General features: G+C 42.8%; 1 protein-coding gene across 4 annotated transcripts in view; it reads right to left on the bottom strand.

Annotated features, from left to right (window-relative positions):
* The window catches only part of LOC138952718 (alpha-actinin, sarcomeric-like), a 52,028-nt gene that overhangs the window by 29,339 nt on the left and 8,037 nt on the right, over nucleotides 1-14,652 (bottom strand). For 3 of the 4 annotated variants that reach the window (XM_070324424.1, XM_070324425.1, XM_070324427.1), the window contains 4 exons: nucleotides 10,512-10,746; nucleotides 4,156-4,242; nucleotides 3,560-3,647; nucleotides 892-970 (listed from right to left, as the gene is read on the bottom strand). In XM_070324424.1, the coding sequence (XP_070180525.1) occupies nucleotides 892-970; nucleotides 3,560-3,647; nucleotides 4,156-4,242; nucleotides 10,512-10,746 (489 nt within the window). Of the gene's footprint in view, nucleotides 1-891; nucleotides 971-2,756; nucleotides 2,836-3,559; nucleotides 3,648-4,155; nucleotides 4,243-10,511; nucleotides 10,747-14,652 lie in introns of all 4 variants that reach the window. The other variant, XM_070324426.1, reaches the window with a different exon arrangement.

Here is a 14,652-nt window from a genome sequence, read left to right as displayed (position 1 = left end):
GTCCAACCCTGCTCTAAACAGTTCCCACATACAACCCCAATCATTTCGGTTCAGGTCCTCCTCCTGGCCCTGTCAGTCAAACTTATATGATTTCACAGCTCTAAGTTCTACTCATGGCCTTTTGAACACCTAAGCCGTTATGCTTAGACCCAAAGTCATTCTGTCAGCCTACTGTCTAACCTTTGAAAAACAATGTTTGCTCAGATATTTGTGTGTGTTTGTTGCCATTTAAATCTGCCAATGCCAAACTTTTACAACTGTAACTCTGCTGATGGTATCTCCAAGACCTAACCTATTCCGCCTTCGTCCTAAGTTTTGTTGTCAGTCTCATCTTGGTAGTCTTCTTCAGCGTTCCAGAATTGTCTGGTTACATGTGAGCCCATTTGGGTTCCCCACACTATACTCTGAGAGCATAGCTCACTCTGCTTTCGTTGAGTAGGCGTGCTGGGTATTTTCGTGTTTTCATAACCCACCGAACTCCGACATGGATTACAGGATCTTTTCCATGCGCACTTGGTCTTGTGTTTGCGTGTACACACGAAGGGGGTTAAGTCACTAGCAGGTCTGCACATAAGTTGACCTGGGAGATAGGAAAAATCTCCACTCTTAACCCACCAGGCGGCAGCGACCGGGATTCGAACTCACGACCTCCCGATTAGGAGGCCGACCTATACCACCATGCCACTGCGCCCGTCATCTTGGTAGTCAATAAATTGGGACTAATATTTGTGAAGTATTGTAACCATTTTGAAGGGCTGATTACACATTTTCACACCTTTAACTGTGCTGATAGCGCCTCCAAGACTCTTAGTCTTACATTCATAGTTTTGTTGACAGTCTCTAACCCTTTCTGATTATGTCCTAAATTTTGCGGTCAGCCTGCTATCTCACCTTGGACAGATTGTTGTAGTCAATAAGTTCGGGCCGATGCCTGTGAATAAGGGCACAGAAGGCCAACCCATCCTTAAAACTGGAAAATCAAACCAACAGCATAAACACATGCACTCAAAATCAATGCAGGCTAAAACCCAAACGAAAAACAAACAGAAGAGTTGGTCAGGTCAGGCAAAACGCGTAACAGCAGGCTGTTAACAAAATCCTCAGAGCCTTGGGAAAGACTTGGTTGAAAAACGAACTGAACAGGGCATGGTGATACTATACCATACACTGAAGCGTCTGTCCAGAAGTGGTCTTGTTTAAAAGGAATTCTCTGACAGATTGTTTTCAAAGCTCAGCAGTCAGGTGTATTACCAGAAGTAGCTGCTATCAAATGTGTACATGTACTTCTTTTTCACTTTTGAAACAGACCGTCTCATTCTTTACTCACTGCTTGTCTGGAGAAAAAGCTATTCACACAGAAAAGTATGGAAAAACTATGGCCAGAACAAAAATATCAATTTTCAATCCCCACTCACTATTTTTCAAGTTTGCTTTTCTGTTTCCAAGTTTAAGCTCCACTTGTGTTCAGATCTTTGACTTAGTCGTTGGTACTGTGTTTCAAAGAATTCCTTACAAGATCACTTTGAGAAGTGTATGGACTATCAAGCATAGAGGGAACTCACACACTCACAGTCATTAGCATCACACATACAGATAATCAAATGGGGAAAAGAACGACACTTCAAACTCAAACCTACTGCAAGCTGAGAGGCTGGAAAAAGAACTATATGGTTAATGGTGTTCGGCATAGAGTATGAGTGGCACCTTCCTTCCTATTACAAGGAAGCTGGAGCCAGAACTTTTGAACAATGCTGCCTGGTATTACGGCATGACATAAATTCTCTTAGTCTATCAGGGACATCATTTGGCTTCAGCAAATGCCCGAAACGTCTTTCATAAGGCTGAAAACTTTGCTTACATTTTGGCAGACCTGCCAACCTTTTTTCATGGTTGTGGTAAGGTGGCACCAAAGACTGTCTCAAACCTTTTGAAAGTTGATGAAACTTTCATGACCACTTCGACAATTTTGTCAAAGGATATCAATCCTAGCAACATCCATTGTCTGTGCATACACTTTTCACACTCACTTCAAAAGCTGTGCTAATCTTATTCTAACCTTCAACCAGTCACTAAACACAACACAACGACATGCATCATTGGAGGTTTTCTTCCAGAAACAAAGCAGTCTACACCTGTGCAAAGCTACACAGAAGGTGCAGTACATTTACAGAGCAGCGCGTGCATTCACTAGAATCAAATGTTTCATTTAATTCGTGAAGTTTTTTTCTGCTTCAAGTGCAAATTGCCACGCTCGCCTAATTCTAATTTCTAAACTTTTCTGTATCAGCAGCTATCCTACACAACCCTTAACCAGGCAACAAGATCGAACGCGCAAAGGAAAGAATCAGTGTATGTGTCTTGGAAAGCAAGTTTCTTCTTTCATATTAAGAAATGTTCACACGAATTAGAAGATGCATGATTTAACTGTATGCCTTTGGGGGGCAAGGTGGTTTATCTTGGCGAGCGTTTCACAGCCCAAGATGATTGCAATCACATTAATAAACACAATTGTAACTCAAAATCATCTTAAATTTAGCTTGAAAATGTAGCTTACACTTGCTTTCCCAGACATATACACATCATGCAATGTAAAAGAAAACAAACGTCAGAACACAATGGGGCAAGACTAAATGAAATCTGATTTTCAAACAAAAGAGGCAGTCGAATACAGCATTCCAGCCACAGCAAAACTCAGGCAGATGGACGAAAGAAGCAGCAAGGCCTGATGGGAAGGTGGGAGGGAGGGGTTATTTTACCCGTGACAGCTTGTAATAGTCTATGAGCTCGGGGCGATGTCTGTGAATCAGCGCGCAAAATGCTAAGCCGTCTTTCCAGCTGAAACAGGCATAATATTGGTTAACACAGGTAATGGTTTGCCTCAGCTAAGATGATCATATAGGGGCTCTTGGTACTTGACAATCTCTTTCATTTTCTAAGGCCAAAAAAAAAAAAAAGGTCTGTTTACGGTAACATAGGCCAAAAAAATAGGGTCGGTAGGTCGGGATTTTTTTTCTTTTTGTTTTCTTTTCCAAAAAACCATATTTTTACGTTATTTTGCATTCCCCCCCCCCCCCCCCCCCCCCCCCCCAATGCCAAAAAAAAAGTCTTGGGTCGCGCGAAAAAAATAGGGTCGGTCGGGTTACCGTAAACAGACTATTTTTTTCTTTTGGCCTAATACTGATTTTCACTTAATTTTCCTCTTCCTCATGATGATCTTTAAAATATGTGTTTCTTCAGATTTCTCCCTCCACTTTTTTAAAAACTTATTTTTTAAACCACTTGAGGTTTTCATTTTTGATATGTTAAGCCTTGCATTACTGACAGTTATTCAAGAGTTTTCGAACTTTGTTAAAAACCAAGTACTTTTCAATGACTCAGTCTATCATTATCAACATTTGTACACACCAAATTTAATGGCTAGAATCTCTACGTTACGGTAACTTCCAAGCAAATTGAACGACTAAAACATTTATTCAATTTTACAGCTGCTGAATTAACTGGGCAGGGTAAGCAAACCATCACAGAAATGTATCATGAAAACTGTGGTGTTTGAGGTTACCTAAGATGGAAGTTCTGAACGTTGACATTTTTGTATGGTGCCGTTTTTCGCTGGCACCACAACAGCAGTCCCTCCTTGGCGGTCATTTCTGCACACACACAAATACAGGTGGTCAGTAAAAGTTTTTATGCTAACACAGTGGAACTCTCCTTTTACACCCTTAATGGGAGACAAAAATGAAACAAAATTGTGAATAAAAATGCAGCTGCTTATCCCTGATTTTGATGTTAGGTAACCCCAATAACAATGTTTCACAAATTAAGAGAGAGAGAGAGAGAGAGAGAGGGAGAGGGAGAGGGAGAGAGAGAGAGAGAGAGAGAGAGAGAGAGAGAGAGAGAGAGAGAGAGAGAGAGAGAGGGAGAGGGAGAGAGAGAGAGAGAGAGAGAGAGACCGGAGGTTCAATACTTTGGGCTTTGGCCAGAGTTGAATCTGTACTACAAGTATAGACATTTCTTTCCAATATTATCATAATTATCCCCTTGATAATCGACAAGACCCCCCCCTGGTCATGCCCCATTCACTCTGAACACTCTTAAAACAATAAGGAAGAAAGTGTAAGATACATTGTTACCTGCAAGTGCAACAGGTGTCCTTACCTTCTACTGTGATGTCTTGAATGGCGAACCTCAGGATAATTGTCCATATCATACCTAACGTCATTTTTGCATTCCCGTCAACAATTTCTGAAACAAGAAAACTGCTTGTTAGACTAGAGTAAATTTAAACATTCAACACCACCTGATAAACATAAATCAAAAACACATGACAGTTTATAAAATGAAACATGCATTTAATTCTACAGACACAACCGTATGTACACACGCACATACACACACACGTATACACACGCACATGCAAACACACCTACACACATTTGGTTTTTAATCACATTTGCTCCAATAATGAATAATATTGAATCCATTAGGCATACATATTTTCAGCATCACCAGATTCTGATCAGACATCTTTGAGACCCGTTTCCCCCTCCATCTATAGAAAAAGAAATGTAATAATAGGGAGTTTAATTTATTGATTGTTGACTTGTACTTTGGAATTTCAGTCAGTTTGCTGAGCAGCTACAGTGCTTGCATACTTGAGCCAGCTGTAAGAATTGCTCTATCAATTGACAACAAATGATGTCCTTTTGTATTTCTTGTATTTTGTTGTGTAGTGCACACATCTGTGCTTTGTTATTTATTGTTCAATCATGGATTCAATCCTTATCAATCTAATCACCCCATAGCCAACAAGTAATAAAGCTGGCAGCATAAATGTGAAGTGTAACAGCTGTGTCAGAGGCACATTCTAAAGTGGGGTTCTGCCTGTATTCTCTCTCAGTGACAGACATAACAGGTGCAGTGACAGACAGTACTGGTGCAGTAGCAGCACTAGCACAGTACTTTAAATGGGGAAAATGAGAAACTTCACAAACGGGAATGCACCCCCCCCCCCACACACACACACACACACACACACACAGTGGCAGAGAGAGAGAGAGAGAGGGTGAGAGAGAGAGAGAGAGAGAGAGAGAGAGAACAGTGGCAGAGAGAGAGAACAGTGGCAGAGAGAGAGAGAGGGAGAGAGAGAGACAGACAGAGACAGAGACGGACTTAGAGAGAAGACCCTCCACTATTAATATTATCAACGTGACAGTGTAGAGAATAGGAACGGACAGGGAAACTGGACAAGGTGAGAGGATAGGATTACTGGCTGTCACCACCTGGTGAAGGAAGCGACAATAATCATGTCAAGGCCACGGTCATGGGTCGTCGAGCTGGTGTCTGTGTGCATTTGTGGGGAGAAACAAAATGGTCAGCGGACAGCGAAAAGTGACACCGTTTTAGAGCTCTCTCTCTCTTTCTCATTCAAACTCTCCGGCAGGGCAAGGGGGCAGATGAAAATGGTTAAAAACGGTAGCTAAATGTTGACGCAGCTCTGCCCCCCCCCCCCCCTCTCTCTCTTTTTGAGTCTCTTTTTTCTCCCCCCCCCCCCACCCACACACTGTGACACAAACACACGCACTGTGACAAACATTCACAGTCACACACAGACTGACAGTGCACAGTTAGCCCAGTTTGGCGGCAGATGAGTCACCGTGCTTCCAACTCATCGTTCCCTCCGCGACCACTGTCGCCAAAAGAGCGGCTGATGCTGCACGGAAACTTGTCTCGGAAATCATACTCTAGTGGCAGACATGACTGGAAATTATCCCAGTTAAAATTCTGACTGGTCATATTATTAAAGACAGTGTGGGTTGCATTGTGTTTCATTAATCATCATTTTATGGGCTAGTTTCTTTAGTTCAGCCTGACAACAATGTTATTTCGGGTGTCGACTTAATTTCAAGGCCGATTTTAGTCCTGCCTCGCAAAAAGACGCATAATGCACTCTGTGATGATTATGTTTGAAATATATACACAATCAGACACTGTGTGTGTGTGTGTGGGTGTGTGTGTCTGTGTCTATGTCTCTCTCTCTCTCTCTCTCTCATCAGTTCCTATGCTCAATGGTTTTCAATAAGTGAGTGTTTGACACTGACTGACAACACTGTGACATTGAACGAACTCCGGACAGCAAAGAATAAATGCATGATCATCGCAACATATTACTTAAGAAAGGAAAAGCGCCTACGCCTGGATATATACCCAGTCGTGCTTAAATTCTTTTAAAACAGATCTATCATTTTCATTGCTTTCGTGGCCTTTCAGTGTCTTTTTGCCGAGTAAGCAAAGACAAAAACCTCGGCCCTGTACTACAAAATGTATCACTGTCTCAACAATCACAATTTTGACACTTTAATCTTCCGCCTATGACAGATATTAGAAGTGTTGTCTGCATAATAAATTCGTAAGCTACTGTCGCAAGCGCAGCAGGGGAAGGTAAATTATGCAAACGAAGATAAGAAAATCACAAACAGGGGAAAGGTGTACATGTGTGTGTGTGTGATGGGGGGGGGGGGGGGGGGGGGGGGGGGGGGGGGGGGGGGGGGGGAGCACTTTGTGTGGGGGTTGGAGAAGATAGGGGAAAAGAGACAATGGACAGACATTGAGGGGGGGGTGGGGGCAGGGGCACTGGGGGGTGGGGGTTGGAGAAGGGAGAGGGAAAGCGACAATGGACAGAAATTATTGACTGCTTTATCCCCTTAGTCCCAGGTGGGCCATCCCAGGGTGACAACCCAGCAGATCATTTATTTCCTCGCATTTTGTTTTTGTGGATGAGCAGCTTGGGGAAACAGGCCGGGGAACATGAACAGTATTCACACATGGCTGTTGTTAGGATATTGATAAACGGAAATGATGCTCTGAAAGTGATGGCATAATTTTGTAAGGCTATTCTGTGCTACCTGCTGCTGGCTAGTGTAATCTGATTAAAAGGAAGTCCTCATAGTTCTCAATTGAGAAAAACTTGCGTCAAATCGCTGAGCATTCTTTCATGCAATTTAAATTTGTTGTTGTAGATATTGGTGTTTTCCTTGTCTTGGGGGAGGGCAAAGACCAAGATAAAGAGAGAGAGGGGGGGGGGGGGGGAGGCAAACACCATGGGAGACAGAGCGAGGGGGGATGCTTTTGAAGACATAATTCATCTCCGAGTTTCCATGCTACCAGAGTGCATTCCTTCCCCTCCCTCTATGTCACACACACTGAATAAATGACTATTCACACAAAGAAACTGACAAAGCCGCCAAAAGAATTCAAAGAAACAGCACTAAAGTGCGGCAGTTAAGAAACAACGCTTTCAGACTCACACACATACACACCCCTGTTAATTCCAACCACCGCAAAATAATTTTTGAAAGAGGCTCCTAGTGCTACACAAAATACGAGAAAAAGGCAGCACATTTTAGTGAGTATAGTTTGTGAACGAATAAGGGGCATAGATTCAACCACACTTCCGAATGCAGAGCCCACGGTATCTAAAGCTTTCAAATAAGTCCCCCAAAAAAATCATTGTCGGTTTTTAAGGTGTCACGGAAACGCCGTTCCCCTGTGTCGTTTTATCCAAATTGTCTGAAAGCAAACACATAAAGATTAGGTGCAACTGCAAACGAATGCAGGAATGTTCGGCAGTAAAACTAAATCTTTTCAAATATCCCTTCCCCATGGTCGCGCTACTATTCTACATTCTGCACATGCGCAAATAATGGAGCATGTATGGGCACATTATACATAACATTTGAATTTTGTACGTTTACTATTTGGGATAGGCGCGATTAATAGCTAACAAGGAATGCGCTGGCTGACATATGATTGGACTTTTCAGTGGGTGAAACGATTTCCTTGTACAGGCCTGTGTCAAAACTGCTTCTACTGAAAAACGAAATAACGTATGAACTGACGCCAACACGTGTGATCTTGATCAAACAGAACACATCTAACAGACTAAAGTCTAGTATACATTTCAATAACACGGGACATACATCAATATCTAAATATACGTGGGTACCTGCACGGAAGCACAGTCAGAAACGGACAAAGAAGACTGCCGGTCAATGCCCTTTGACCGTGACTCCCCCTTACAATGCTACATCCATTGTCCCCCAAAATATCCGTTTGACCATCTGCTAGTGCTAAAAAAACTAGTCCAGTCGACTTACACTACAGCCGCTTGAAATGAAACATGTTTTCCCATCACAGTTTGGAACGGGAAGGAAGAGATTGAGAGAAAAAAAACTAGACATCGTTAATTCTAAAAAGATGGACATGAAAAGTCACTGCGCTAGAGTCGATAGGCTGAGAACAGTGTTCACTGAAAACTCCATGGAAACCGGTGGCAAGCCTGGGAACCTCGGGAAAAAGAACCCATACTGAGTCTGAAGACCTACGACTACGAGTCCAAAACAACTAAGAAGTTTTCGACCTACTGAGTAATACTAATAGCGCAAGGAGTATTATTGGTAGAGCTAAGGATTCAAGATTTCATTCTTCCATTCTTTATGCATCTTTATTCTTATTGTACTCAGTATCATGAACTGCTTTGTAGCTGTACTGTAGGAGCTGGCAACAAGTTTTATTTCGATCAAGAGTCTGAAGATTCTAATGTCTAATACAGACACAGAATGATTTTCACTGTCGATTGCCTATGGTCCCAACCTAACATCCGACCGAACGTTACGGACCTTCCCTTCTACAGTCCCTGTACTGGGGAAAATCGTTTCCTGTGGCTTTATTTCCCGACAAGGCGACTGGCTGTTTCATATCAAGCAGGGAATGGCCTCAGCTTTTCTCTCTGTGTCCCCTTTCACAGGGCGGAAATATTAATGAATAAGGCACCCAGGTCCACATGAATGTGTCGAGTGGGTTGCTATGAAAGCCTGGTTCTGGTGCAAAAACCGCTTTTGAAGTCAGCTAGTGAAAGGAGTGGTCAGTTTTCCCTACAAAATAGAGGACGGATTGATTTGACAAGCAAAAATTGGACCTTGTTATTTCCAAGGCACCACCCCATAACCCCTACGCAAACTTGCCATGAATGAAATCCTACCTACATGGCCGGTTCAGAGAATTCTTCAACTGATAAGCGAGCCTTGCTACCTCCACACACATTCAGGAAATAGCCTCAGATGCATGCATACTTATTTAAACTGACACTTTTATTGTTGGAATGCTAACCAGCAAATCGAGATAACGGCATTATCACAATATCTGTTCAGACTATTGTCACAAAATGCGGCCACAGCATATTCCAACCCCATAGGTGGGGAATGTTTCTAGCTTTCTTGCCTCGCCTAACATCATGCACAGTGTTATACTCTTTCACCTCTCAAAAGGCGTGAAACTGCCGCGCCTATAAACCCTGTCTGCGCCTGCCTACATTTGGTTTGAATACAAATTCATCTGTTTGGCGCTCGAACGAATTCGTAGTGTAGTACAGTAGAAACCCCGGTTTTAATGTCCCCTATTTTTACGACTCCTTTCTCTTTGTGCAACTTGTTTTCTCCAGATGAACCAATTTTCACAGATTTTCTAGAGGTCTTACTTGCTAGGGGAAGGGGGGGAGGTAGGGGTCGATACACTACAGTGGTGTATATATATATATATATATATATACGACAAGGACACCCTTGGGACCAGCCTAGAATCTTCACATGGCAGGTGTCCGCTCACAACAGGTATTTTTGGGGAAAGACAATAGAAAAAGGGACAATAGAAAGTGTCCTCTAATGAGTTTGACGTGGCGGGTACCACTGTTGATACTACAGTGGAGTTTGAACAGCCCTAACGGTACGAGTTCACCAGAGCAATCAAGGGGATTACATTCTTTCCACATGGTTGACCTGCCTTGAGGCACAGTGCGACTCGGTTCTCACTTGTGTGACCTATTTCTGTTGATTATGCGGCCTGGTCCCACACTGTGTTTTGACCTAAAAGCAAAACTAAAAGGTGTTGAACAATATGCGACTGAGTGAGTGAGTCACGCACTGTGTCGGTTAAAAGGCAAACAAAACTGAATGAAGATTATGATGCCTAAACTGGAGACTGGCTAAACTGAACTCGCCCCCCCCCCCCCCCCCCCTCTCTCTCTCTCTCACACACACAGCCACACAACACCCAGGGCACTGCAGCGCAAAACACAACGAACAAGCACTGGAACTGATAACGAACACTCCAAACAACCAACAACTGCACGCACACAAGAATGTGCCAACACTAAACACAACGGACACGCAACATTATTGACACACAAGCACACACCAACGCATAACGGCTCAACAAAACAACAGAAACAGATGCTGATCGCTATAAATCGATGAGTCCAGGTGATACAAAAGCACGAGACTTGGAGGCAAGACATGCACTGAAGCACGTTTGCTGACCAACACCATTCGTCCATACATCACCATGTAAACTGTGGCTTGTACAAGAAAGTTTTGCTTTGCTTTGGATGGTACCAAATACAGCAAGGTAGCAGGCACAAAAACCGGGGTACGAATACGTCAACGGGCAGAATACTTTACCTTCAGCTCCTATGGATACCAGCTTGACTCCTTTGGAGGCAATGAAATCCAGGGCTTTGTTGACGTTGGCTATTTTGTGGAATCTCATTTTGCCTCTGTCAGGTTTGGGCAACTGTTCGCCTGAGATCACTTCTAACAACAACATCAGTTTGAGTCCATTGCGAAAGTCCTCCTCTATGTTCTCGATGCCTGTGCCCGCTTTCCGCAAGTGTGAATTGCACCATGCTGTGAATGTCTGAAACACAAGAAAGAGACAATTCTTACTGGTATGCTGACAAAAGAAAGTTATGAAAATGTCACATAATAGAAATATATTGATAGAGAGCGCTACCACTTGCCAGGTGTGCATATATCATACTGGAACCATATATATATGGTACCATATATATCAGTTATGCACGTGTATAGAAAACGATGACAATGACATAACTTTGATGATAATTTATTATAATTGTAGTTGTACACACTAAAATCAACAAGAGAACATCGATTTTGTACTTAGGGTTTTACCCAAATAACCCAGGTTTCGTGGAAACGTGTCCCCGATACCATAGATGAGCCCATTTGTAAAACTAACAGAAATGCGTGAGTTGCCCATGCTGAGAATTTCCGTAACACAAGAATTGGCACGTTTTTTTCTCTCCATATCTCATACAAAGGACATGTATACAAAACAACCAGAACCATCGAAATAGAATTAAGACACTGGACAGAACAAACAAACCCCGTTCTAAATATGTGACACTCGCATCCTCTGGTTCAAACGACACAGGTCAAGAACCAATTTGACTTTGGTTTACCAGAACAGATAAGCGAGACAAAAACGATCAAGAAAGAACGGCGCAGGCAAACCGATGAGGGAGAATGAGAGAGAGAAGGAGAGAGAGGGGGAGGGGAGCGGAGATGAGTGGAGCGAAAAAGATAAGAAAGAGAGAAGAGGAGGAGATATTGCATAGGGAGCAGAAATTCTAACTCAGTAACTGGCACAGATTTTACAGCAACAGAATTTCACACAAATACATGCCCTTTATTTTTTTCACCGGTAGACAGAAATACGAAACATACAAAAATACCTGTCATTACAATGGTTACCTGTGCAACGTAAACCAATGTTGTAAAACCTACCTAGTGCTATAATTACTGAGGGAGTTCGACACTCACGGAAGACATTGTTTTCATACCCACTTCAAGTATTACTCTCTACCCCTTTCCTACTTTATTTTCTTTCCCACACAGCCCGCACCAAACAAACCAAACGTGAAAGCATCAGAGCTCCGGTACAATAACATTCCGAACAACATTCCTAGCGCGCGGTTCGCAATTCCTTTCTGAGACAAGCTCAAGAGAAAAGCGGCCATTGACCTAGTTTCGGCAGGTGAGAGCTCAGAATCCCATCGGACAAATGACAGACCAAAGGCAGACATGCTATTCTTTGTTGTCAAGCGCGACAGTCGGGTCATTATTTCACAAAAGTTTTGGACCCATTTACATAATAACACGTCAAATAATGAGAACGATGACAAACAACTCCGGACAATAGGAAGGATCCCGTGCCTATTTAGTATTACCATAGTTTTCCTTATTATTAATTTATAATAATCTTTAACCTTTAACTGATAGGTTGTGAGTGGATACATGCTATGGCGTTATTTTGTTGTTGCAGTTTTTTCTTCTCCCTTTTAAGTTCTCTTTTTACGTTTCCCACTGATAAGTGTAATTACTCAGTCTCTCTGGTTTTCGAAGGAGGAGACGCACGGTTCTGGCCCAGTTTCGTTTTGAGAAGCTTTACAGATTACAGACGCATTAGTGATTAGTACACCAAGCTTCAGAGTGCACGAGTCAATTCACTGGGATCCATCCCACAGGAGGTAAAAAGGTATACCGCAGTGTCTGGCGTGCAGTTGTAGTGCTGAAAGCGTTTCTCGCACGATGAGTAACAGGACAAAAATGCTAGCTACCCTCATAAGATACTTTACTGCCTATGCTTTGTTGCTCCTTTATTGCCTCATTTCAATGTCAAAAGGGTGGTGGTTACACGCTGGAACTTTGCAAGCTAAATTAAGATTATCGTACGTTTATAACTCCTACTGCAGGAAAGTTTAAAGTGTAAGACTAAGACCTAGTGAAACGATGTTAACAGGTAGCAAATTTACCGAAAAGAACAACATTGCGAGTGAATTACACCACAAAAAAATCAGTCATAATACATACATAAAGGTACATCGCACCTTGAAACAATCAGGAGAAACTGGTCGACACCACACGCCTAATTCCGAAATTAGTGACAGATCCGATATATACGTCTTTGAAAAGAGCACTCCTCAATGAAAACTGTTCTAAATCATCGACTAGCTTCGGACATCTATCAAAGATGTAAGTAAGCACGTGCAAGAGTGAGAGAAAAAAAGTAAGTACTTGTTCTCTGTAGGATGGTAATTGGTAAAGGTGAGCTAGAGATCCCGGACATTATCCACCCTTCATTCGTTCATTAATTGAATTATGGCTACTTCCGTTGCTTGACCTTAGCTCAAAAATACGGGGGGGGGGGGGGGGGGCGCAAGGGGAGACAGGTAATGTGAGGTGGTAAGGGTAAAGAAGTGGGGGAGGGGGGCGGGCAAGAGCACTATGGCTGATGGTCACTGCATGCTGTAGACATGTGCTGGCCCTCTTCCCCGCTCAATAGTATTTTAGTTAAGTGTGTGCCTCAAAGTAACGTGCCCCTTTACCCTCTCCATGTACTAGCCTCTTACTCCCCTGTACTAAGTAAGCCCAGACCCAGACCTAAGACTGGTCTTTGACAGGGGGCCGGGCGCATACACGTGCGTTGCTACTTCGCTCCGCAGCCACTAACATAATGAAGTGCTTATTGAGGCCAGTGAAAAGGTTGAACAGTACACTGAACACATAGGTGTCTGCAGGTAATGGTACAGGATGCAGTGACAGCCCTTTTGGTCTTATGCCAGGCCGTTGCCAGAGCCAGTTAGCCACATTACACGTCGGGTGCACCCCATGCTCGGTTTTCTTTACATTTACCTCGTCTCCTGATCGCTGATAATACATTATTTGCACCTCGATAAAAAAAAAAGTTGTAGCAGATTCACCCACAAGCACGGCCAGGGGATAAATGTCAGCCTAGAATCTTCTGCTGCATGTTGTTTATGCTGATTCACCCAAAAGCACGTAGTCTACCGAGAATCTTTTTGTTCATAATCATATTGACACGATGTTCATCACAATTATATCATCCCATACCCTAAAGAGAAACCGCGCTATGACAAGTTCATCTATCTTGCGTTTAACTTAAGACCTTCGACAAACCCAAGGAACCGTCCAGTTTATTTATCTTGTTTGCTTATCTGCAGTATCACGTAATGCTTTGATCGCTCGTGCGAAATCAAATAAGTTACAGGTGTGCATATGACTAGGAGCTCTTGATCTACCAATACATTTACCACCACTGTTCTGCATAGACAATTTTGGCAGTCAAGCAAATCGTCAGACTTCCAGTCAAGCAAATCGTCAGACTTCAAAAGCCTCAATCTCTAGGGTTACACCAATTAAACTGACTCATCTCTTAACAGATCATACAGTCGTTAGTTCTACGGCCACAACTGACGCGTTTCATTATGAACGTTTACAATCATCAATAAATACACACGGCATGTACACTAACATAGTAACAACATTATTCGAAGGCCAAAATTAATGAGCTCCCCTGAAGCAGACAGCTACCGAGTGTGAGCCAGCAGGTAGATTAATTACTCCCCTAAATATCGAACACCTGGACAATTTCGACATTGCTGGAATAGCTGTGTGCCCAAAGTAGCCAGTCACGCCCGGAGGGAAGGAATGCTTAAAAGGGGAAACCCCAGCTGTGCGCAGGAACTCTGTTGAGTTTTTTTGTTTGTTTTATTTTTCTCCCCTGCACTTTCGTGTTGCAGTCAGGAAACGGTAGATAAGATCTGTGTAGGTAACAGAAGAGGGGGTAAAGGTGTAATTTATATTGAGACGTTGAGGCTGGCACTTGCAGATCCATTTGCTTCTAGATAAATCCGCGTGTCGTGAAAAAGGAAAGAGTATAATGAAATCAATGAATAAAAGGTAACGGAGACGTACGTGTGCAGGCAAGCAAACGGTAGAT

This window comes from Littorina saxatilis, linkage group LG17 (assembly GCF_037325665.1).
Source record: "Littorina saxatilis isolate snail1 linkage group LG17, US_GU_Lsax_2.0, whole genome shotgun sequence".
Classification (NCBI taxonomy): domain Eukaryota; kingdom Metazoa; phylum Mollusca; class Gastropoda; order Littorinimorpha; family Littorinidae; genus Littorina; species Littorina saxatilis.
Note: the sequence above shows the minus strand (reverse complement) of the source record. Positions and strands in the feature narration are given on the sequence as shown.